The sequence below is a fragment of the Ahaetulla prasina genome, chromosome 15 (assembly GCF_028640845.1).
Source record: "Ahaetulla prasina isolate Xishuangbanna chromosome 15, ASM2864084v1, whole genome shotgun sequence".
Classification (NCBI taxonomy): domain Eukaryota; kingdom Metazoa; phylum Chordata; class Lepidosauria; order Squamata; family Colubridae; genus Ahaetulla; species Ahaetulla prasina.
This window is the reverse complement of record NC_080553.1, coordinates 12378677-12405712: the sequence shown is the minus strand read 5'-3', so window position 1 is coordinate 12405712 and position 27036 is coordinate 12378677. Positions and strand designations below refer to the sequence as shown.

Sequence of the window (27036 nt, the reverse complement as noted above, 5' to 3'; positions counted from 1 at the left end):
GAGTTGGCTGTTTAAACATGTGGATGAATCTGTTTGGTGCTATAACCTAAATGGTCACCATATGTTATAAGGTATTAGCTTACTTAAAACGTTAGTCAATTCGCTGATCACAGCTAGGCTGGCTGCGCTCGCAGCTTTCCACACATTCGCTACAAAGGCTACCCTAAAACGGTTTTTATTTATAATAAGGGCAACCGTTTTAAGCCAGTGGATGTACAGATAGTTCTTGACTTACAACCACCATTGAGCGCCAAATTGCTGCTGCAAGGCGAAATGTTTAGTTAAGTGACGGGGGCCCCCTTTCACGAACTTTTCTTGCCCCAGTTGTTAACTGAATCATTGCATTTGTTAAGTCAAGTGGTTCTTAAGTGGATCTGGATGCCCCGTTGACTCTGCTTGTCAAGAGGGTCGCAAAAGGGGGCCACGTGACCCCATGACACGGCAACCGCCATTAGATATAGGACCCAGTTGCCAAGCATCTGAATTTTGATCACGGGACCATGGGGACGCTGCAACGGTCGCAAGTGCGCAGAACGGTAATAAATCAGTTTTAATTGCCGTTGTAACTCTGACTGGTCATGAATGGAATAGGAATAATAGGAATAGAATAGAATAGAATAGAATAGAATAGAATAGAATAGAATAGAATAGAATAGAATAGAATAGAATAGAATAGAATAGGGAATGGGAATGGAATAGAATAGAATAGGGAATGGGGGAGGGGAATGGAATGGAATGGAATGGAATGGAATGGAATGGAATGGAATGGAATGGAATGGAATGGAATAGAATGGAATAGAATAGAGGAGGGGGGAGGGGAGGGGAGAGGGAGAGGGAGAGGGAGAGGGAGAGGGAGAGGGATGGAATGGAATGGAATGGAATAGAATAGAATAGGGAGGGGAGGGGAGGGGAGGGGAGGGGGAGGGGGAGCGGGAGGGGGATGGAATGGAATGGAATAGAATAGAATAGGAAATGAAACTTTATTGTCATTTTAAATGTACTCTAATCAGCATACATTAAAATGAAATTTCATTGCATTCAGGCTCTCAAAGGATAACCATTATGCATATACCCACATACACACACGTATGACACAAGAGAAAATATCACAGTCTAGTTTGAATGTATACGTACCAGTATACAATGACTACCTGTATTTGGAATCTGGAGAGCGTATTGTGAGTGCTGTCGCCAAATGACTCACAAATGGGCTGTCAAGGGCCAAGCCAATGAGTAAGATTTCACTCAGGACTGGTGTTGATTTGCAGTACAACACCGGCACAGCTGCTCTGCAGCCCTCAGATCTACTACACATTTGCTCTTTCAAAGGTGTCCCCTGTGTGTAGAAAACACCTGTAACTGAAGACTTCCGAGTGACTTGACGCAGCCGAGCTGAACCTCTGAGCAACGCTGAGTGCTTCACACCTTCATGGTGTAGACCCAGAAATTTCTGTAAACCCCTACATCCGTGATGGCAAACCTATGGCATGCGTGCCACAGATGGCACGCGAGCCGTCACCCCAGTTCAGCTCCGCTGCGCATGTGCGTGCGCCTCCCGCCAGCCAGCTGGTCTTCGGGTGTGCCGTGCATGCGCAGGGGGGCGGGGCATGTGGGTGGCACCTGCGTATGCAGGGTGCATATGGGGAGGGGGTGTGCGCACACATGCGGGGGCGCACCCGCATGTGCAGGGGGTGGAGCACACATGGGCGGGGCACATATATGGGGGACAGGATTCATGTGCGGGAGCCACGCACGCATTACATTTTGTGGGTTTGGGCACTCTCACGCATTCACACACACAGATTTGCAGGCGCACTCGGTCCGGAAAATGCTCACCATCACTGCCCTATATAATTCCATTCCATTCCATTCTATTCTATTCTATCTTATCCTATCCTATCCTATTCCATTCTATCTTATTCTGTTCCGTTCTGTTATTTCAGGAAGCAGAGGAATTATTGAGTCTGTCATTTGCACCTCTATAACTGTCTGGTTCGGTTCTGCAACCCAACAAGACAGACACAGACTTCAGAGGATCATTAGAACTGCAGAAAAAATAATTGCTACCAACCTGCCTTCCATTGAGGACCTGTATACTGCACAAATCAAGAAGAGGGCCATGAAAATATTTACAGACCTCTCACATCCTGGACATAAACTGTTTCAACTCCTACTCTCAAAACGACGCTATAGAGCACTGCACACCAGAACAACAAGACACAAGAACAGTTTTTTCCCAAGGCCATCACTCTGCTACACAAATAATTCCCTCAACACCGTCAAACTATTCACTAAGCCTGCACTACTATTAATCTTCTCATTGTTCCCACCACCCATCTCCTTCCACTTACGACTGTATGACTGTAACTTTGTTGCTGGCAATCCTTATGATTTATATTGATGTATTGACCATCATTTGTGTTGTAAATGTTGTACCATGATGAAGGTATCTTTTATTTTATGTACACTGAGAGCATACGCACCAAGACAAATTCCTTGTGTGTCCAATCACACTTGGCCAATAAAAAAAAAAAATCTATTCTGTTCTATTCTATAAACCAAAATTCATCGCTCTCCTCAATCTCAGGGACATTCTTCAAAATAAAGAGGTGTTATATATGCTTTCACGTGACTTTGCGCCCTTAAAATAAATGCATTAACAGACTCTAAAATGAAGCTTACCGTACTACCTCTTCTTCTTATACAATCCAAAGCTAGCTCAGTCTGAAAACTGCCCTGCCACAATTTCAGCAGAAAAAATGTACAACCGTTCCAAATTACGCCTAGATTTTCCAGTTTGGCACGCAATTAGCCAGCCTAATCCACAATTAAGTCTGACATCAAAGCAGCTTTTCATATATGAAATTGCCTCCCGCTTCCTCACCCTGGTTTTGCACACAGGGAAGGCCTGCGACTGGGCTAAGATCTCCTGAGAATTCAACATCACCACTTTCTTTCAATTTTTTGATTATAATACAAGGTAAGAGGAAGGGAAAAAAAATACTAGCAACACAGATAGTCCTCGTTTTAAGCGATGGCCTCATACAGCAACGGTTCGCAGTTGCAACGGAGGTGAAAAGTGTAGCTTCACAACCAATCCTCGCGCTTACGACCTTTGCAGGTCCGTAAAGCCAAGAAAAGCCAAAAATGATGAGCACAGTGGCCATTCCACTTAATGACTGGAGAAGAGCAACAAAGATGATAAGGGCCACTGGAGGTTCAAACTTATAAAGAACGGTTGCAGGAACTGGGTATGTCTAGTTTAATGAAAAGAAGGACCAGGGGAGACATGATAGCAGTCTTCCAATATCTCAGGGGTTGCCACAAAGAAGGAGGAGTCAAGCTATTCTCCAAAGCACCTGAGAGCAGGACAAAAAGCAATGGATGGAAACTAACCAAGGATAGAAGCAGCTTAGAACTAAGGAGAAATTTCCTGACATTGAGAACAATTAATCAGTGGAAAGGCTTGCCTCCAGAAGTTGGGAATTCTCAAACACTGGAAATTTTTAAGAAGAGATTGGATAATTAAAAACTCACAATACTTGACAACACAGTATCAACAGTAGAAACCTTCAAATTTCTAGGTTCTATCATATCACGAGATCTAAAATGGACAGTTAGCATCAAAAACATCATCAAAAAAGGACAACAAAGAATGTTCTTTCTGCGCCAACTCAGAAAGCTCAAACTGCCCAAGGAGCTACTGATCCAGTTCTACAGAGGAATTATTGAGTCTGTCATCTGCACCTCTATAACTGTCTGGTTTGGTTCTGCAACCCAACAAGAAAGACACAGACTTCAGAGGATAATTAGAACTGCAGAAAAAATAATTGCTACCAACCTGCCTTCCATTGAAGACTTGTATACTACACGAATCAAGAAGAGGGCTGTGAAAATATTTACAGATCCCTCACATCCTGGACATAAACTGTTTCAACGCCTACCCTCAAAACGACACTATAGAGCACTGCACACCAGAACAACTAGACACAACAACAGTTTTTTCTCGAAGGCCATCACTCTTGCTAAACAAATAATTCCCTCAACAATGTCAAACTATTTACTAATCTACTATTAATCTTCTCATCGTTTTCATCACCAATTTCTTTCCACTTATGACTGTATGACTGTAACTTTTTGTTGCTATCACTAAGGGTTAAATTGCAACCTATGACCATCATTTGTGTTGTAAATGTTGTACCTTTGATGAAGGTGTTTTTTTTCTTTTTTTTTCTTTTATGTACACTGAGAGCATATGCACCAAAACAAATTCCTTGTGTGTCCAATCTCACTTGGCCAATAAATTCTATTCTATTCTATTCTATAACCATTTGTCTGAAGTGGTGTAGGGTTTCCTGCCTAAGCAGGGGGTTGGACTAGAAGACCTCCAAGGTCCCTTCCAACTCTGTTATTCTATTCTACCACATGACCAAGTTGCCCATCCCAACTGTGGAAGCTAAACGGAGGACTAGTTATATTGGTTCCTGACCTTTAAATGCTACCAATGCAGGTGGCAACCCACAGGTGACCAAGGGTTGATCTTGGCTGCTAAGCTGAATCACCTCTGGTATGCATTTGGATGGGAATTCTAGGGTAGCTGAATAAACCAGGAACTCAAAACCCATCCAGAAAAAGACAATGGAAAATCACGGACGGAGATCTGCATGAATGCAGTCATGTGGGGTGGGGGGGGGGGAGAGAAAGGTGATAAAACTTAAAAGCGAAACAAAACACAATCCATACTAAGATACAACCTAATAACACAAGAAGTAAAATTGTAAACCAAGAAAAAGTGTTTAGCCAAGCTGTGAAGTCACCAAATGGGAAAACAAACCACCCCAGCAGGTGTAGCTGCTTAGGGAATTCTCCGTGAACCATCGTGTGTCTGGGTGCCGCCATGTGCTTTGAGATTAAATCTATAAAAATATATCTAAGTGGCCTTACCAATTATGCTGACTATACCAGCTGAGCGGTGTTTTTTTTTTTAAATAAATAAATAAATAAATAAATAAGCAAGTATCTGGGAAAAGATACCAAGCCGAGGAAAAGCTGCCTCTTAGAATGACACTTATATTTCTAACAAAGCCTTTAAATAAATAGCATTTGTTCGAGCAGCCAGAATCCAGAAATGGGGCTCTCGCTTCGAAAGCCCCACCGACGTTACAGCAGTCAGAAATTGATTTTTGGGAAGCAGCAGAGCTTTAATGACATAACTAAAAGAGAGAGATGTCTAGCCTCTTGCTAGAACCCTGTTTTCGGGCTAGGCGCGAATTGTAAGTGGGGGGGGGGGTTATCGTTTCAAAGGATAATCTGCCACTTCAAACGAGGCGAACACACACACACACAAAAAAAAAACAACCCCGGGGCCCTTTAGATGGAGATCTTGTTTTCTAGACAATGCCCTCTTCTGCAAATTCTCTACAGCGCTGCTGCTACTGCTGTTGCTGCCACCACAAAGGGAGAAGCTGAGATGAAGAACATCAGGAGGCTTGCGTTTAAAAGGAAGAGGAGGAGGAGGAGGAGGAGGAAGAAGAAAAGGAATGAAGGCCACGTCCTGTGGGAGCCCGCGCTAAAAAAACCTGAAAAAATCTATCAGATGTGCGATCAGCAAATAAGGGGTTGTTTCTTTTTTTAAAGCCCGCCGAGATCCACCCACCCACCCCCAATTTATAGCTAAAATAAAATGTGCACTTGCTTTCCTGAGGGACAATTGCTGTCTAAGCAGAAAAGCCACTGAGTGACATCATGGCTGAGCTGAGCTGAATGGAAGGAAGGGGAGGAGAGAGAGAGAGAGAAAAATGCTCTCTCTTTCTTTTTTTTAAAGGACTACAGTTAGCACTGCAATGTGCTTTTATATATATATATAGAGAGAGAGAGAGAGACAGATACTCCTTGAATTGTCAATATTATGATGGCAAATCGTTATGTGGGCTCACTCAGGATTTCAGGGCCGCTTGGCGCATTCGGTGGGATCCGGTTCCTCCTTTTTAAGCGGTTAAGACTGTGGTCTCCCTTTGTTTAAGACACATTAATCAAGACTGGTGGTTTTGATTCCAAAGAAATGGACTTTAGCAGTAAGAATTCACACAATCGGCAAACAAAAGGCTGGATGCACAAAGGGGAATTCTTCCGGGCAGTAGACCAAAGCAGTCAGTCTGGCCTTTTTCAGTCTGAAATTTTCTTCCACCTGTGTATTTACAGTAGGTACAGTCAGGGTAAAGGTTCCCCCCACACATATGTGCTAGTCGTTCCCGACTCTAGGGGGCAGTGCTCATCTCCATTTCAAAGCCGAAGAGCCAGCGCTGTCCGAAGACGTCTCCGTGGTCACATGGTTGGCATGACTCAACGCCGAAGGCGGACAGAATGCTGTTACCGTCCCACCAAAGGTGATCCCTATTTTTCTACTTGTATTTTTTTTTACCTGCTTTCGAACTGCTAGGTTGGCAGACGCTGGGATGAGTCACGGGAGCTCACCCCATTAGGCGGCAGTAGGGATTCGAACCGCTGAACTGCCGACCTTTCGATTGTCTTAGCCACTGAGCCACCGCGTCCCTAGTAGGTACAGTATTGTGTGCCAAACAAACTTATTTAAATTTATTGATTTATTTAGCATTTGGCGTATACAATATAGACAGGCAGGCCTCAACTTACAACCACAATTGAGCCCAAAATTTCTGTTGCTAAGTGAGAATTTTGCTAAGCGAGTTTTGAAACCCGTTTTACGACTTTTCTTACCACATTTGCTTTGCTTGTCAGAAGGTCGCAAAAGGAGATCAGGTGACCCCGGGACACTGCAACCGTCATAAACGGGAGTCAGTTGCCAAGCCTCTGAATGTAAATCACATGACCATGGGGATGGGGCAACGGTCGTAAGTGTGGGAAAAACAGTGACGAGTCACTTTTTTCAGTGCTGTTGTTACCTCAAACGGTCACTAAGTGAACTGCTGTAAATCGAGGACTACGTGTATTTCACCTAGTTTAGTAAAACACAACAAAATATACATATTAAAACGATCTATGTATCAATGGCTAGGCCAGTGGTCTCCAACCATGGCAACTTTAAGCCTGGTGCAAAGCTGGCTGGGGAGTTCTGGGAGTTGAAGTCCACCAGGCTTAAAGTTGCCAAGGTTGAAGACCCCTGGTCTAGGCCACCTAACCACTGAACTGCACTATCATTAACACGGTAAAAAAAAAAATCAGATCCCGGACCAGTATATCCCCTCAGCTTACAACTGGTCACAATGTGAGCTACAGTTTTGATGTGAGACCCGCGCAATCCCAGTGAGGGGAAGATACTACGCCCCGTCTATACTCAGAGTCCAGGCAGACGCTGTGTGAGGTACAAACCCTACTCAGGATTGTCCATGGCTGATGGGGTAGTTCACAGCCGGGAATCTTTTTTGCGGGGTCATTTGTAAGTCTTTCTACATCTGGGCCAGATGTACTACGTACTGTAGCAACCAGTTCGCCCAACGCTAAAAATGTGAGCGTGCGTCGTCAGCGCATGCCTGCAACATCACAAAACATGGCGATTCACACACGCGCGTCGTCCACACATGTGTGCGGGGTCAAAAACACACCAACGTAGGACAGGATTGCGCTCGGGCCCACCCACAGGTCGCCACTACCGGTTCGCCCATGATCTGGGCATTTCACTTATTGAGCTATCCTGCCAATCCAATTCTTATATCCTGTTATGTTTCAATGACTGATTTATGCAGAATGAAAAGGCAAAACAAAAAACGACTTCGCCAACTTCCCGACCTCCGTACCTTCAAGCGGGAACTGAAGACTCTGCTATTCAATCAGGCGGGGCTAGCCTAAATGTTATTTTAATTTGATATTTTAGTTTAACTTAGTTTTAATTGAATTTTAAACTGTATTAATTTATTTATAATTTTATAGTTTAGGGTTTTATATCGGTCGTTTGACCGTTTTAGTTTTAAATTGGCCGGTTAAATATTTCATTTTAAATATATTTTAAATTTATTGTGTTCCTATGTGTTTTAATAAGGCTGTACACCGCCCTGAGTCCTTCGGGAGAAGGACGGTCTAGAAATCTAATAAATAAATAAATAAATAAATAAATAAACAAACAAAAAAACCCACCCCAATACTGCTTACAAATATGACAGTCTAAGATTCATATAAGTGCTAAGCCGGGGGGGGGGGGGAAGAGAACCACATTATAGCTTTCAATTGATTGCTTATTTGTACCCTATGACTATCATTAGGTGTTGCATCATTAAGTGTTAAATTTGTACCCTATGTCTATCATTAAGCGTTGTAAGTGTTGTACCTTGATGAAGGTATTTTTTCTTTTATGTACACTGAGAGCATGTGCACCAAGACAAATTCCTTGTGTGTCCAATCACACTTGGCCAATAAAAATTCTATTCTATTCTATTCAATGTAATGTGTGAATCCAAGCACCAGGTTTTGTTCAAAACAACTTTTCCAGGGAAATACTTATTTCGATTTCTATTGGTTAAGTCAAGGCCTTCAGCACATAAAGATTTATCTCTAGCTAGGGGTGCTTCGAAAAAACGAACTTTGTGACCGATAGAGAAACGAAGAGGACACTGACAGAATTAAACCTAAATAATTGCTTATTGAGATGCATACGTACAAGAGGATTAGAGTAACAGTCAATACCTTAAAACAAATACCTTTTACCACCATTTAGTCTTTTAATAACGCAAAGCCTACTGTGAAAAACGCCCAAGATCAGCGCAGCGTATCTATTATTTGTCCAGTTCATCCATAAAGCAGAATTCCTTCCAACAAATTCTTAACATGACTTGTACCCAAGTGAGAGGTTTCTAGACAGCCAATTGGCATTTTTGTCTACCGCTGTTAAAAACAGCAACGTCTTTCGAAGCATCTTAAAAAACTAAGAAATTTATCCAGAGCGGGTTTCGCATACCAGTTATGGAATTCCTGGCCGGGGGGGGGGGTAGGGGGGGGGATACAACTTCAGTCCAAGAAAGCCATAAAAAAAACCGACCAGCCAATGACTCTTCTTCTCTTCCACCACGCGTTCTTCATGGAAAAAAAGAAAGAAAAGAAAATCTGGAAATTGAAACATTTGTCCAAAGCCATTAGCTTTAGAGAATGACTGTTCTTGTTTATTCAGCTTACTAATGTTGTAGGAAAGTATGTTTTCAAAGGTCAGCCCGGATCAAGAATGCAGGAACCAAACAAATTTGACACTAGAAACATGATACTTGCGCTGGCTGATAGTATCGCACAGGCTTACAAACCCTGCTAGCTTAGGATTTTCTTATTCATGTGTGCGAGAAAGAATTTAATACTGTCAGAAGCGACAGGGAGAACAAGACAAGGTGAGGGGGGTACAGATAAGAAGTTTGTTTTTCTTGGCCTGGTTCAACTTTTAAAAAGCATGAATTAAAGCTCCTTGACTTCTGAATGAAGCCAGGATGAAACAGAACAGCCAAGCAGTTAGTATCTACAGGAAATGAGTCACCACCAACAATGAATAATATTCGAAGAAAATGACTCGGAGGAGGCCAAATTTACGTGTATCTCTCAAGAGGAGGGGGAACAACCCAAAAAAAACACCCTAACTTGAAAACAATGCACTGATTGGTTTCGCCGACCAAGCTATGAGATCCTACCGCAGGTTTTAAGCGTGCATTGGGTATTATATCAGGTTTATGTGGGCAAGACGTTTCTCTAAGGTTGCTTCTTGTAAGCCAACAACCCTGCTAAATGAAAATGGAAACGGACCGCATGCATTTCGAGATCGACAGAAAAGGGGAACGGCCTACAAACTCATGTTTCACCTTCTTATTTGATTGAAGGCCGGAAGCAATCATTGGCTTCTGTCCCATCAAGTCAAAGGGGAGGGAAGGATTTAAGCCAGTGATGGCTAACCTTTCTGGTGTCGAGTGCCAAAAGCGCGCGCGCAAATACCCATAATACAATGAGGGCACAACACACACACACCCCGTGCGTACCGCCCGCCCCCCTCCCCCCATATACGCGGGCGACACCTCCCGTGTGACCCACCCCCGTACATGCACGCCCATCTCCCTCATGCACCCCCCCCTGCACAGGTACAGCAGAGACCCGAAAACCAGCTGGCCGGCGGGAGACGGAACTGAGCTGGGGCGACAGCTCGCATGCCACAGGTTCGCCATCATGGACTTAAGCGTTCTCTTCCACTTTCTGAGCAGCATTTTTTTTTGGGGGGGGGGGTGGACAAAAACCCTGGATAGATTTCAGTGTGATCAAAGGCAAAACCTAATTCTTTCAGCGGGAATACCTATGTAAAAAGACATTACAGGTAGTTCGTTTAGCGAACGTTCAAAGTTACGATGGCGCTTTGTATGGCTTTTTTTACCATGGCATTTTTCACATTATATAGCAGGGGTCTCCAACCTTGGTCCCTTTAAGACTTGTGGACTTCAACTCCCAGAGTTCCTCAGCCAGCAAAGAATAGAATAGAATAGAATAGAATAGAATAGAATAGAATAGAATAGAATAGAATAGAATAGAATAGAATAGAATAGAATAGAATAGAATAGAATAGAATAGAATAGAATAGAACAGAACAGAACAGAACAGAATAGAATAGAATAGGATAGAATTTTATTGGCCAAGTGTGATTGGACACACAAGGAATTTTGTCTTGGTGCATATGCTCTCAGTGTACATAAAAGAAAAGATATGTTCATCAAGGTACAACATTTACAATACAATTGATGGTCAATATATCAATATAAATCATAAGGATTGCCAGCAACAAGTTATAGTCATACAGTCATAAGTGGAAAGAGATTGGTGATGGGAACTATGAGACGATTAATAGTAGTGCAGATTCAGTACATAGTTCCACTGGAACTAAAGGATCTAGGAGTTGAAGTCCACAAGTCTTAAAGGGACCAAGGTTGGAGACCCCTGCATTATAGCATCCCCCTGGTCGCGTGATCAGAATTCAGGCACTTGGCAACTGACTCATAGTTATGACAGTTGTGGTGTCCCGGGGTCATGCGATCCATCTTTTGCGACCTTCTGAGAAGCAAAGTTAATGGGGAAATTGGATTCACTCTGTTACTAACAACTGCAGCGATTCACTTAACTGTGGAAAGAGAGGCTGTCAAACGGGGCAAAATCCACCTAACAACTGTCTCGTTTGGCGACAGAAAACATGCCTCAATTGTGGTCGTAAGGTCGAGGACCACCTGCACATGAAATCAGACCGATACGCACCATTTAATCTCACTTCTGTCTGCAATACTGGCAAACTGGCAGGGGTTAAAAAGAAGAGTTTATGGCAAAGAATCTGTCAATTATTTATTCACCTCTCTTATACTGGTGTGCAAGTCATTTTTTGAAAGGAGCCATGTTTGGAATTAAAAAACGGGGCAAAAACTCGAAAGACAAAGCAAGGGGGAAGAATGTAACGTTCCCCTTTATTTTAGGAAAATTGTCTTGCAAAAACATCGCTCTTCACTTTATACCTCCCTATGTCCCTCTAAGCTCTTCCAAAGATTGGGCAGTAAAGCTTCCTTCTTCATTCATTTCTAGAATTAAGGAGAAATTTCCCGTCAGTGAGAAAAATTAACCGGCGGAACAGCTGGCCTCCAGAAGTTGTGGCTGCTCTATCACTGGAGGTTTTTAAGACAGGCTATTTGTCTGGAACTGTATAAGGATTGAGCAAGTGGGGTTGATTAGAAGACCTCTAAGATCCCTTCCAACTCTTACTGTTCTGGAATTCTAATTCGTGCATTTTGCCTGCCACATTCCTATTTCTTTGGCCTGGTATTAGCCACTCAACAGTCTAAGCTCAAGATAATAGAAGGAACAGCCTAAACATCAAGGTTAATGCCTAGATGATGGTTTTCTTTTTATTTTTCTAATTATTTCATTAGGGGGGGAAAAATCATTTCTAATCCATCTCAAAGTCCGCTGACAGATGGCAACACTGCTTAAAAGATTAAAAACAGCAAAACTAATTCAATACATTAATAAGAAAGACAGAAAGGATATAATTTATATAACTATAAAAGCATCTCAAACATTTAGACAGAACTCCAGAGCACAAATGTCAGGCACTAATTTTTTTTTTTAAAAAAAAACCAGATCATTACTGCAGCTAAAGCACCAAACCAAAACATTTCACAGAGGTTTAAACATTTAATACACATCTTCAGTTCCAGTACATCTTAAGCCTATCAGAATAAATGACAGGCCTTTTGCACGTGTTGTGGAAAAGGTGAAACCTACAGAGTTCCATAGTTACAACACCAAGATTTAACAGTGATGGATGTCTGCTTAAAATCTTGTCGTAGGTATAACACTGAAATTCAAGGCAGAAGAACAAGTGTCCTCTAAAAAGCAGGCAAGCCAGCATGGCGATCAGCATGCACAGAATTAGAACAGTTGAAACCATCCATTCTTCAACTTTATTCAGTCCTTAGCAAGACTACACCTGGAATACCGCATCCAGTTTTCTTTTTTTTTATTTGCATTTATACCCCGCCCTTCTCCGAAGACTCAGGGCAGCTTACACTGTGTTAAGCAATAGTCTTCATCCATTTGTATATTATATACAAAGTCAACTTTTTATTGCCCACCAACAATCTGGGTCCTCATTTTACCTACCTTATAAAGGATGGAAGGCTGAGTCAACCTTACTTACGGGACCGTCTGCTGCCACCGATTGCCTCCCACCGACCCGTGCGCTCTCACAGGGAAGGACTCCTCAGGGTGCCGTTGGCCAGGCAGTGCCAACTGGCGACACCCAGGGGAAGGGCCTTTTCTGTGGGGGCTCCCACCCTCTGGAACGAACTTCCCCCAGGACTTCGCCAACTTCCGGACCTTCAAACCTTTCGCCGCGAGCTTAAGACACATCTGTTTATTTGCGCAGGACTGGACTAGAATTTTAAATTTTGAATTTGGTTTTAACTGGGGTTTTATTACTTTTATTGCTATTTTAAATATTCGGCCTTATTTAATAAGTTTTTTAATTGATGTTTTATTCTGTATCTATATGTAGGTTTTTTTATCAGGCTGTAAACCGCCCTGAGTCCCTTGGGAGATAGGGCGGTATAAAAATGCGAATAAATAAATAAATAAATAAATAAACCTTGGGCCTGGTGGGACTTGAGCTTGCAGTAATTGCAAGCGGCTGTGTTAATAACAGACAGACAGAGACTGCTGAGCCAGCAGAGGCCCACTTTTGGGTCACCACGTTATCAAAAAAAAAAAATGTTGAGATTGCGGGGGGGGGAGTTCAAAGAAGAGCAATTAAGATGATTAAAGGCCTGGAAACAAAAACATATAAAGAACGCTTGCAGGAATTGGGTATGGCCAGTCTAGAGAAAAGAAGGACTATGGGGGGGGGGGGGGAGAGGGACACACGATGACAAGTATTCCAGTATTTGAGGAGCTGCCACAAAGAAAGAGGGGGTCAAATTATTCTCCAGAGCATCGGAGGGCAGGACAAGAAACAATGGATGGAAACTAATCAAGGAGGGAAGCAGCCTGGAATCAAGAAGAAACTTCCTAACAGTGAGGACAATTGACCTGTGGAACAGCTGGCCTCCAGGAGTTGTGGGTGCTTCATCGCTGGAGGCTTTTAAGAAAACACTGGACAGCCCAACTATCCGAAATGATATAAGGCAGTGATGGCTAACCTTTTTGCCATCGTATGCCGGGGGGGTGGTGGTCACACGTGCATGTGCCCACAACCATAATTCTATGTGCCCCGCCTCCGCGTATGTGCGTGCTACCCCCCCCCACTCCCCCCTCTCCTGGCACGCGATAGCCCAGTAGGCTGGTTTTTCCTCTCTCACCAGGCTCCAGAGCCTTTCTAGGAGTCTGGGGAGGGTGAAAACAGCCTTCCCCAGCCCTCCGGAGGCCAAAAATGGCCTATCTGCCAACTTCCACTGGGACCAGAAGGCCCATTTTTTGCTGCCCCCAGCCTCCAGAGCCTTTCTAGAAATCTGGGGAGGGTGAAAACGGCCTTCCCCCCCCCCCGAGACCCTCCAGAGGCTGAAAACAGCCCATTTACCAACTTCCGGTGCCACCGGAGCTGAGCTCATGTGCCCACCAATATAGCTATGCGTGCCACCTGTGGTTCGCCACCATGGATATAGGGTCTCCTGGTTGTGTAGGGAATTGGACTAGACCTCCAAGGTCCCTTCCAGCTGTACTCTGATTGAACCATAAGTTACTTAGTAATTAAGATTGCAGAAGTTCCTGGACAAGGAAGCAGACGATGCCATACACAACACCACAAGGGCATTAATGTGTGCTCCAATAACATTCCTCAGCTTATCAATGCAAGACTGCTCTGTCTATTGTAACTAACTCGGCCTATAACTTCTATATTTTATTTCTATATGATCTAACTTCTATACTCTCAACTATGCCATAATATAAACCTACTACAGTGCACTTCATCAAAGTATGCCAGAGTAAATGTGTTAGCCTATTGAACTGTCACACGATGGTGTTGGTTTTGCCCCCTATTATTCAATTAGCCAGAATAAAACATAAACCTATCTGCACTCTAGTTGAGACACAACCACACCATAAACATTATCCTAAAAGCTAGTGTTTTTTGAAAGAAATAAATTTAAAAAACCAGCAACAGCAATCTGGTGAGGCAACGGAAATTCTTCCAATCTCTACTGATCATAAATATATAAAAATTAAGATGAATGCATGCTGATCCTATAGGGATTTTGAGAATCCCAGCATATCCTTAAAACCGTATCTTTCATGCAAACGGCGCACACATCGCATTCAAAACATGTCAACAATAATAATAAGGTACCATTATTGCATAGGGGAATTCGGTTACTATTTTAGAAACAAAAGCATTCAAAATATTTGTACTGACAAAACAAGGAAGCGCAGCATTTTGCTTACTTCTTAATATCACCGTTCTGTTTACTTCTGAACACCACTGTTTTCCATGGAAATTGTTTGGAGGAAACAAAAGAAATTGCCATCTCATCTATGCAAAAACTTTTCAAGCAAAAAAGTACATTTCCTACGGAAACCCTCCGCAGTATTTCCAATTTTGTTTAGCAACCATGTTTGTTATTTCAAAGTCTTGATACACTGTTGGTGTTGCCTAGTTTAGTAATGAAACATCTACAAAAAAACCACTAAAGGCCCTGCACAGGTCAATCCTGAACTACAAATATTCTGTTCTAATGATAAAATTGGGAGTATCTATAACTGTTTTTAAACAGTTTAGCTTAAAGCTAAATTTGTTGGTATCATTTTCGAGGGGTGGGGGCGGTAGGGAAGTTAGTAAACATGCATCTGATATTTGTACTAAGGATTGGTTTAATTGACAGCTTCATATTCCTCAATCAGTGGTTTGGGGTTATCTTGAAACAGAGTTATTATTAGAAACCACCGATTCCTAGTACAAAAGCAGTCACTTGCACACTGATGTCATGCAATTAATATCAGAAGGATATATAAAAAGTTTTGATGTTTTCTGCTGCAGTGAAGAGTCCATTAGTGAATTTTCCCTATGGTGGCAGAAACCATATGCTTAGTTGTAGAAAAAAACGACTGCAGGATGATTGTTCTTTGTTTCCATATGCTCAATATCTGTGCAATAAATTTTTTTTAAAAAAAAAATCACCAAGGTTAAGAAAAGGGAGACTGATTTATGTAATAGGGGCGGGGGAAGGAAACAAAATGAGCCATCAGCCACAATTCTGAAGACATCCCTTCTTAAAAGTACAGCCCACTGAGGCCAACTGGATTTCCTTCTGGGTAATTCCAATTGACTTGTGGTCTAGATCTATGGTTATTTCTGTAGCAAGAGGCTAAAACTTAATTCAGAGACTATGACAACAATCCTAATGCCACAGCCTTTTGTAATGTCATGTTGCAAGATCGGAATTAAAATACAAATTATACATCAGGGTGCCTCAAGAAAGAGCTGCTTGAAGTCAAAACACTTTCATGGTTAATTGGACATTCTTACATTCCATATATATATATATGACCCAAATATGCCAAGACCTACATACCTATACCTGAGAACACCAACGAAAACAAATATATGTGTGTGTGTGTGTGTGTGTACATACGCATACACATATATATATATATACAAACACACCTAAATATATATAAACTAAATTTAAAACTAACATCAAATAAGTCCACCTATGTGATATGCACTGAACTGTAATTCCAAACATATTACAAAACTGCTTCTGTTTAACCCAACATAAAGGCTTTTTTTTGGAGGGGATGAGGGATGTTACGCTTTTTCACTGACATATTGGCACTGATGATAAGAGATAAATTATATTGCATCTCCCAGACATCCAATTTACCCAGGTGTCTTCAACTCTTCTTGGACTTAATTCAACACACCCCGGGTTTTTTTGTGGGTTTTTTTTTTAAGAGCTAAGGACCATTTATACAGCTTCCAACAACATTACGCCCCTGTCAGATTTTTCTACCAAATCCACGCTGCCTAAACCCTTCCCCCCCCCCCCCACTAAAGTTAAGTATTGATCTTGGCCAAATTCACTCCATTTTTCCTTGCTTTTGTTTGTAGCTCAGTGGTGGGGTTTTTTTTTAACACCCACCCCCCAACGTCGGAGCGCAGGATCTACACACAAACCACTGCAGCCCATCAATCATTACAGACACAGCAAAAAAAAAAAAAAAAGATTAGCGAGCGAGCTCATTTTTAAACATCATGACCTTCTCCGGGTCCTATTAAAAAGAATAGAATAGAATAGAATTTTTTATTGGCCAAGTGTGATTGGACACACAAGGAATTTGTCTTGGTGCATATGCTCTCAGCGTACATAAAAGAAAAGATACGTTCATCAAGGTACAACATTTACAACACAAATGATGGTCAATAAATCAATATAAATCATAAGAACGTGTTATACATACATACATACATACATACATACATATATATATATTCACACACACACATACGTATTTATGTGTATGTATATGTGTGTGTATATGTATATATATATATACACACACACATATACGTATGTATGTGTGTATAGATAAATACACAGATATACACATACATATATATATATACATATACGCATATATATATATACACATACATATATATACACATACATATATACACACACACACAATTCATCAGGCTCAACGGATAGGCACCACAATATAGCCCAGCCACTAGCACACACACACACACACACACACACACACACGTTGTAACGACCACCTTTCCGCTTTAAAAAAAAAAAAAGAAAGGAAAGGAAAAAAGCGAGGGGGCAGAGACCTTTCCTTCGCAAGGCTTCCCTTTCAAGCCGCTATCTCTAGGACCACCAAAGCGAGAGAAGCAGCGACGGATCCCCGACCGTGAAAGCCTCTCTGGCGGTATGCAGACCGGCAACTTCTTTCCAGGTGGGGGGAGGGGGGAGAGGAAGAGGAGGGGCTCGCACCAGGGCATCCCCCCCTCACTCTTTTCCCCCCATCCCTTTGTTCTTCTTCTTCTTCTTCTTCTCCCCACTCCCCGTCTCCGATCTCCCTTCCTCTGAAGCTCAGCCCCCCACCCTGCATTTCCTCCTCCCCCAACACCACGGGGCCAAGACCCAAGCGACCCTCCTCCCTCCCCATTTACCCTTGCCCTCTTCACAACCCTCTCCCAAAAAGAAACCAACCAACCAACCACCACCACGCCAGGCCCCACCTCCCTTCACCTTCCCCCTCTCCCTTTGCCTTCCTGGCGCAGAGACAACCCCCAAGAAAAACAGCCCCCTCCCAGTCCCCACAAGGGCCGGGGGGGGGTCTCCCTAGGGAGGCAGACACGCCCCTATCCATACCCCCCCCCTCCCCACCCTTACTTAGCCACGCGGGGAAAGTTACCCCGGGCCACCTTGGGGAGGGGGGAGGACGGGGTGGGGGCTTTCCTCCCCCCCGCCAGCAAGAGAGGACCCCTCCCCCTTCCAGGAGGGGGGGGGTCCTAGTCAACCCCTCCCGCCCCGCAAAAGCAGGGCCCCGTTTATCTCTCTCTCTCTTGTCTCCCATCCCCCTAAACCCCCCCTCCCATCCGAGACCCCTGCCCACCCCGCAGAGAAAGGAGGGAGGGAGGGAAGGAGAGGGGTGGGGCCAGAGGGAGGGAGGGAAGGAAGGTGCCAAGCCTCCCCCCCCCATACACACACACACACACACACACACACACACGGGGCCTTTCAAGGCCGCGAGAAAGTTGCTGCCCCCACCCTTGATGGGCCTCTCCCTTCCTCCCCCTCCTCTCCCCCCTCCCCCAGCCTTGACTCACCAGGGAGAAGAGGTTGGAGTGACAGTCCTCCAGGCTCGCCCCGTTCGCCGCCGCAGTCATGGTCCTCCTCGGCGAGCCCGGCCTCCAGAGCGGGGCATGTCTGGCCGGGCCGGGCGGAGCAGGAGCGGGGCAGCAGCAGCAGCAGCCGCACAGGCGCCGAGGGGGGCGGGCCCGGCGGCAGCGGCGGAGGCGCCCGCCCGCCCTCTTTTTTTTTTTTTCTCTCCTTTCCTTTCCTTCCTTCCTTCCCAAAAGAGAGCAGCCTCCTCGCCGCCTCCCCCTCCTCCTTCGATGCCCAATCGGCAGCCGAGACGGAGAGAGAAAGGGCGGCGGTGGCGGCAGCGGCGGCCGCCACTCGGCGCGGGCGGGGCTGCCGCTTCCGCCTTCCTTCCTTCTTTCCTTCCTTCCCGCCCGCCCGCCCGCCCGCGTCGGGCCAAAAAAATGAAAAAGGGAGGGAGGGGGGGGTTAGTGGTGGGAAACGAGGCGGGCGGCGACGACAAACGAAAAGGTGCGCGCGCGCCTCAGGGGAGCCGCCGCTGTGGCTGTTGCTGCTGCTGCTGCTGTTGCCGCCGCCGCCGCCGGGTGGGTCCCTTCAGGGCGGGCGGGGGCAGGCAGCCGCTCCTCCTTCTCTGGCGGAGGAGGAAGGAGGAGGCGGCGGCGGCGTCCTCCTCTCCCTGCCCGCCCGGCTAACGGATGGAGCGCGGCCGCCGCCGCCGCCGCCGTTCCTTCTCCCTGGCTGGGCTCCCCCTCAGCGCCGCCTCGCACCCCTCATAGACATAACACAGAAGGCTGGCAGGGCTCGGGGGCTCTGACAGCAATGGCGGCCGCCAGGAGCAGCGCGCCTCGCCATTGGCCCGCCGCGGGTCACGTGGGAGAGGCGTCCCGGCTGGACGCAAAAGGAGGAGGACGGCGGAGTGGGGCGTTGTGGGGGGGGAGAGAGAGAGAGGGAAGAAGGAAGGAGAGGCGCGGACGGCGGCGGGGGACGCCGCTCGGCGCAGGCGCCGTGGGGCCGAGTTGCCGAAGGGGGCGCTGTGGAGCCAAGAGGCGGGCAAGAGGGCGGAGCAAAGCGAGGCAAAGTTACCTCGCAGTAACGGAATGCGCGGCTTTCCGAGGCCACGCCCACCCCTTTTTTCTTCTTCTTTTTTTGGCTGATTGACAGCTGAGGGGTTGGCGTCTTTCTCCTCAGCTTAATGTGGATTTATTTAATAATGTCTTTTAGGTTGTTGTTTTTTTTAAAAAAAATATTTCTCTCCTATTTTTTTTTTCTGTCGCTTCTGAATATTTTTTTTTTGTCCCTCCTAGTGTAGCTTGTATTAGTTTTTTCTTATCTTTTTTTGCAAAACTCCCTGAAATGGTTAACAAAAGGTCAGTTTCCTGGGTTTTTTTGTTATTTTTTTTTACAAAGGAGGGAGTTATTGTTTAGATTAATAAAAGCCGTCCTTGTATTTTATTTTACAATCTAATAAAAATGTTTAAGGTGGGATTTTTAAAAAAATAAAAATAAAAGCCATCCTGATCACCTCTTTGGGCAGCGATTTGGGTTTTATATGTACTGATGAATCTTATTATTAAAAATTAACAATGGAAAATGTTGCTTCCAGGATAAAAGTGTATTATATCCTGTGAGAAAAACTCAAGCCAGCCAAAGGATAAATCTGTAATCAGTAAATGCATTCGTCTGAAAATAATCTGTATTTTTCATTTGCTATTAAACAATGGAAAGAATTAGAATAGAATAGAATAGAATAGAATAGAATAGAATAGAATAGAATAGAATAGAATATAGAAAATAAATAAAAAATAGAATAGAACAGAACAGAATAGAATAGAGAATAGAATAGATTGGAAATAGAATAGAATAGAATAGTAAATAGAATAGAATAGAGAATAGAATAGAATAGAATAGAATAGAATAGAATAGAATAGAAAATAGAATATGGAATAATTAGAACAGAAAATAGAATAGAAGCAAATATAGAAAACAAAATGGGGAATAGAATAAAATAGAAAATAGAATAGAACAGAATAGAGAATAGAATGGACTGAAAATAGAATAGAATCGAATATAAAATAGAATAGAATAGTAAATAGAATAAAATAGAGAATAGAATAGAATAAAATATAGAATAAAATAGAATAGAAAATAGAATCGAATAGAATATAGAAAACAGGAAATAGAGAATAGAATAGAAAAATAGAAAGAATAGAACAGAATAGAGAATAGAATAGACTGAAAATAGGATAGAATCGAATATAGAATAGAATAAAATAGAATAGAATAGAATAGTAAATAGAATAGAATCAAATATAGAATCAAATGGAATATAGAATAGAATAGAATAGAATATAGAATCGAACTGAATTGAATCGAATCAGAGGTAGAATAGACCTTGAAGGTCTTCTAGTCAACCCCCTGCTTAGGTAGGAAACCCTACACCACTTCAGAGAAATGAAAGGCGTATATATGTGTGTTCGCCATTTTTATGTGGAGACCCAAGATCCTGATTTGAACAAGGGACATCCAAGCTTTATATGACATAAGGTTTCACCAAGTCTATATTTGCCACTGGGTCACCCTCTTTTTGTCTTTTATGTATACTGAGAGCACATGCAGCAAGACAAATTCCTTGTGTGTCCAATCACACTTGGCCAATAAAAAAAATCTATTCTATTTTGAGTTGGCACAAGCCTCCGAAGCTGAAAGTCACCCAACCTTTTTGCATCAAATGCTGACGTGCATTCAAACCATTTTGACTAAGGTTGGCTGATAACTAAAGCGGGCTGGAGTATTACAATTTTTTGTAAGTGTAATCTCTTTTTTTTTTAACTAAGCCGTCATGGATCTTTTTTTTTTTTTTAAAGGAAAATCTGGGAAAACTGCAAATGAAAAAGGCGATGGTGAAAGAATGTACCATATCACCTATACTTATCAATACTCACTGGATTTCGAATGAATTCATGATTATAATAAGAGCAATTGTTCAGGGTGTGCATTAGTATCACCTCTATAATTGACTAGATTAAACAGCTCCTATAAACAGCAGCCCCTGGGGATCTGGCCATAATAGGAGGACTAATATACTTTGGGTTGTCAATATTTGTTTTTCAGTTGGCTGGCTGGGGAATTCTGGGAGTTGGAGTCCACAGGTCTTAACATTGCCAAAGTTGGACATCCCTGAATAAAAGCTTTCAACTCAGGAGACCCCGAGTCTCCTGGGGTTATGGAAACCAGGTATGTGGATTTGACTGATTCAAGAAAAGACCCCCTAATTGCAGGCAAAATCTATCTTTCTTTCTTTCTTTCTTCTTTCTTTCTTCTTTCTTTCTTTTCTTTCCTTCCTTCCTTCCTTCCTTCATGTCTTTCCTTCCTTCATTGTTTCATTTTCTTTCTTTCCTTCATACTTTCCTTCCTTTCTTTTTCTTTCATTCTTTCATTTTTTCCTTCATTCTTTCTCTCTACTTTATTCTTTCATTTCTTTCTTTCCTTCATTCTTGTATTTCTTTCCTTCATTCTTTCCTTTCTTTCTTTCCTTCATCTTTCCTTTCCTTTCTTTCCTTCATTATTTCATTTCTTTATTTCCTTCATTCTTTCATTTCCTTCTTTCTTTCCTTCATTTCTTTCTTTCCTTCATTCTTTAATTTCTTTCTTTCCTTCTTTCTTTCTTTCCTTCATTTCTTTCTTTTCTTCATTCTTCCTTTTCTTTCTTCCTTCCGTCTTTTCTTTCTTTCTTTCTTCCTTCCTTCATTCTTTCTTTCCTTTCTTTCCTTTCTTTCCTTTCTTTCCTTCATTTCTTTCTTTCCTTCATTCTTTAATTTCTTTTTTCTTTCCTTCATTCTTTCTTTTCTTTTTTTCTTCCTTCATTCTTTAATTTATTTTTCTTCTTTCTTTCTTTCTTTCTTTCTTTCTTTCTTTCTTTTTTTTTCTTTCTTTCTTTCTAAAAGTGCAGGATGTTACTGACAGCAAATCAGAACTGACAGCCATATGGGCAAATGTTGGAGAGCTCTCTGTTTTTTGCAATAGAAAAGCATAATAAATATGTGTGTTTTAATCAGGCCGCAGAACAGCGGGATTAACAATATGGGGTTTTTCCCTGCTTCAGAAGAACACTTCTACCTTTCTGCCGTCGCTGCCCTCCACATTCACAGGATGAAACTATTTTGAGGACAGCATGGGAGTTGTAGCCCCCCATGACTAAAGAGCACCAAGCCGGGGGGAGGGGGGGGGACAACAGGCAGATAATCGAAAACCCAGGGTTTGTAAGGAGCTTCAAAATGTGGATGACATGCCTCTGCATTTGCATGCTAAACCACAACTAATTCCATCTTGGCTTATTCATGTGATCCAATTGCTTGAGTTCACACAATATGCTGAACCTTCAATCAGCTAGCCATCTTTCAGCCTAATGTATTGTGAATAGCCAGCCGAAGGACATAGAGGACCCTATCCTGTTCACACAATAGGCTAATTCTGCTGTACCATCACTAAGTTGTTGTTGTTGTTGTTAGTTGCAAAGTCATGTCCGACCCATCATGACCCCATGGACAACATTCCTCCAGGCCTTCCTGTCCTCTACCATCCCCCGGAGTCCATTTAAGCTGATGCTGACTGCTTCGGTGACTCCATCCAGCCACCTCGTTCTCCACCGTCCCCTTCTTCTTTTGCCCTCTATCGTTCCCAGCATTAGGTTCTTCTCCAGGGAGTCCTTCCTTCTCATTAGGTGGCCAAAGGATTTGAGTTTCCTCTTCAGGATCTGGCCTTCTAAAGAGCAGTCAGGGTTGATCTCCTCTAGGACTGACCGGTTGGATCGCCTTGCAGTCCAAGGGACCCACAGGAGTCTTCTCCAACACCAGAGTTCAAAGGCCTCCATTCTTTGACGCTCGGCCTTCCTCATGGTCCACCTTTCCCAGCCATACATTGCAACTGGGAAAACCATCGCCTTGACTACACACACTTTTGTTGGCAGGGTGATGTCTCTGCTTTTTAGTACGCTGTCTAGATTTGCCATAGCTTTCCTCCCCAGGAGCAAGCCTCTTTTAATTTCTTAGCTGCAGTCCTCATCTGCAGTGATCTTGGAGCCCAGGAAGATAAAATCTGTCACTACCTCCATTTCTTCCCCATCTATTCGCCAGGAATTGAGAGGGCCTGATGCCATGATCTTAGTTTTCTTAATGTTGAGTTTCAATCACGTATTAACTTAATTCAAATTAAAAACAGTTCACGCAGGTGCTGCTCTTGCAGACAAAGCCATAAATCCTACTAAGCAACCCATTAAGTCAAATTCTGGCAATCAACATAAAAACCATAATGGGGCTGGAAGGGATCTCCGAGGTCTTCTAGTCCAACCTCCTACTCAAGCAGGAAACCCTACCATGCCAGACAAGAGGCTGTCTAGTCTATTCTTGAAAAACTTCCAGTGTTGGGGCACTTAACAACTTCTGGTGGCAAGCGGTTCCACTGATTAATTGTTCTCACTGTCAGGACATTTCTCTCTTCTTAATTATTTTTAATGGCTTGCTGGATGCCTAAAAGGGAATCATTGAGTAACATTGGCCATATTGTATCATTTTCTCTGTCATTTTGTATGTTGCAGGACATTTTCGTGTCATTTTGTAACATAGACCATGAACATAACAATATGTCAGTTACATCTTTCCTTGTATCTTTTTTCTTTGGCAATTCTAATTACTTAGAATTAGAGTCTTGTGTTTGTTTTTGGGGGGGGTTGAGAGTTGCACATTTTCTTCAGATTTTCCAAGTCCTTTTCCTTTTGTTGTTTCCTTTTTTTTCATCCTTCTTTCTATTCAATATTTCCTTCTTTATTCCATTTAAACCCGAACCTATTTTAAGCCTTTGACACTTTTTTTCTCTTAATCACGTCCCTCTTAACTTTCTCTTTCACTAACTCAAGGCTGGTGGGCATCCAGTTCCTATTGTGGTTGTAAAGTCTCATTTATATGCAAGATTATATATGGATGACTAGTTTATATCTTTGCATTAATTTAAGCAGTTACGGCGAATGATTGCTGTCTGATGATTCACTTATTTGTAAGATGTATGTCTGTCCCTGCCTGCCCTTCAAGAGCTCCAGGCATTGCGCTTAACACTTCTTACCTCATTGTGTTTCATTTGTAACGACAGCCCTGTGAGGTAGGCGGGGCTGGCAGAGAACGTTTGGCCCCGAGAGCTTTTGTGGACCAGGGGAAAGAGAATCTGCGCTTGGTGGTCTAAGAAAGAAAATCCCACCTCCGTATACCCGGTTCCTAGTTTTATCCTGTTATTTTTAATGTATTTCACATTTTCATATTCTTGCTTTTATTGTGTTGTAAGCCACTGTGAGCCACTTCAGTATAGATGGTCGGTGTAGCCCTCAACTTACGACCACAACTGAGCCCAAAATTTCTTCAGCTAAGCGAAACATTCATTAAGTAGAGTTATGCCCCATTTTACAACTTTTCTTGCCACAGTTGTTAAGTGAATCATTGCAGATATTAAGTTAGCAACATGGTCCATCTTTCTCTTTCTCTCTCTCTCTCTCTCGCCATCTCTTTCTCTCCCCCCCATCGATGGATGGATGGAAAGAGAAAGATGGAGATGGAGATAGATCTCAAATTGCCTGTTCTTCTACGTTGTTATACAGTAGATGCATTCTAGAGACAGTATTGCTCTCATTTATGTTTCAGCTGCAGCAAACATCTGGGCAATATTAAGGCAGGGGAAAGGTTGGGGGTTTAACCCCTCTTTCTGTCTGCCTGGCTTTGGAGTACAATGGGGGAAAAAATATTTCATCGCTATTTCATTTGGCCAGATGTACATTTTAATTAAAGTTTGCTCCATTGATATCTGTTCGGTTTCTTGGAGTAATTGCACACCACTCTGTTAATTAACAGCTGGGAGGCTATCAGCTTATGGGTCATTATTTCCGTAGTGTCCAAGAAAGTCTAGTCATTCCATTAGTTCATTCAGAAGAATCCGAGAGAATCACGCATTTTGTGGAAGGCCAGTTCTTAAGAGAAAGAGGAGATCTGAAATGACAACCTTTCTACAGGGGAGAAGTTCACAATGAAGGGCTTGTGGTTTTGTCTTTTTTTGTTATCCACTCGGGGAATCCTAACACCAAAATGAAGCCAACTTGAAACATTTTCATCCCAAAATAGCAATCTGACATTGTAGTAAATTAGAAGAACAACAAGAGTTGTTAACCTTTTGGTTGAAAGCTTGTAGACAAAGTAAGAGAGAAATATACAAAAAGGCTTGTTTCAACAGTAAAAGGTAAAGGTTCCCCCCGCAGATATGTGCTAGTCATTCCTGACTCTAGGGGGCGGTGCTCCTCCCCATTTCAAAGCCCAAGAGCCAGCTCTGTCCAAAGACGTCCCCGTGATCATGTGACCGGCATGACTCAACGCCAAAGGCACACGGAACGCTGTTCCCTTCCCACCAAAGGTGGTCCCTATTTTTCTACTTGCATTTTTTACCTGCTTTCGAACTGCTAAGTTGGCAGAAGCTAGGACAAGTCACGGGAGCTCATCCCGTTATGCGGTACTAGGGATTCGAACCTCTGAACTGCCGGCCTTTCGATCAACAAGCTCAACATCTTAGCCACTGAGCCACCGCATCCCTGTTTTGACGGTAGTAGCCTGCAATACTGCATTCTAACTGCGCCACCACATCTCTTATCTTGTCTACAGTGGTTAGAATGCAGCATTGCAGGCTACTTCTGCTGACTGCCAGCATTTGAATCCTGACTGGCTCAAGGTTGATTCAGCCTTCTATCCTCCCGAGGTAGGTAAAATGAGGACCCAGATTGTTGGGGGCAAGAGGCTGACTTTGTAAACCATTTAGAGAGGGCTGGAAAGCACTGTGAAGCGGTATATAAGTGCTATTACTTTAGAGATAGATAGATAGATAGATAGATAGATAGATAGATAGATAGATAGATAGATAGATAGACAGACAGACAGACAGACAGACAGACAGACAGATATAGATGATAGGCAGGCAGGCAGGCAGACAAACAGGAGCTCTGGTGGTACAATGGTTAGAATACCGTATTGCAGGCTAACTCTGCTGACTGCCAGCTGCCAGCAGTTCGGCAGTTCGATTGTCACCAGCTCCAAGTTGATTCAGCCTTTCATCTTTCTGAGGTTGGTAAAATGGGGACCCAGATTGTTGGGGGCAATAGCTGACTCTATAAACCGCTTAGAGAGGGCTGTCAAGCACTGTGAAGTGGTATACAAATCTAAGCGCTATTGCTAGAAGTAGTCCTTGGTTTACAAGCACAGTTGAGACCCGAATGTCCATTGCTAAGCAAGGCGGTTTGAGTGAGTCGCACACCCAGTTTTACAACTTTTTCCTCTCTCAAACACCGTGGTTGTTAAGTGCCAATTACGCCAATGTTAAGCAGATGCAACTTAACACCTATCGACATCCCCACACTTTGGCAGCTGAGATTTTGGAATCTGTACTGAAAAAGGAAAGGCTTAAATCAGTGGTGAAATCCAAATTTTTTTTTATTACCAGTTCTGTGGCTTAGTGGGCGTGGCTTGGTGGGCATGGCAGGGGAAGGATACTGCAAAATCTCCATTCCCACCCCACTCTGGGGCCAGCCAAAGGTGGTATTTGCCAGTTCTCAAACTACTAAAAATGTCCGCTACCGGTTCTCCGAATTGCTTAAAATTTCCGCTACCGGTTCTCCAGAACCTGTCAAAACCTGCTGTATCTCACTGCTGGCTTAAGTCCA

General features: G+C 43.2%; 1 protein-coding gene across 1 annotated transcript in view; it reads right to left on the bottom strand.

The window, feature by feature from the left end:
• Positions 1-18678, bottom strand: part of MED13L (mediator complex subunit 13L) — a 196234-nt gene extending 177556 nt beyond the window's left edge. Inside the window, exon 1 of the mRNA XM_058157983.1 lies at positions 18302-18678. Within this exon, the coding sequence (XP_058013966.1) occupies positions 18302-18361 (60 nt within the window). The 5' untranslated portion in view covers positions 18362-18678. The remainder of the gene's footprint in view (positions 1-18301) is intronic.
• Between the last annotated feature and the right edge of the window lie 8358 nt (positions 18679-27036).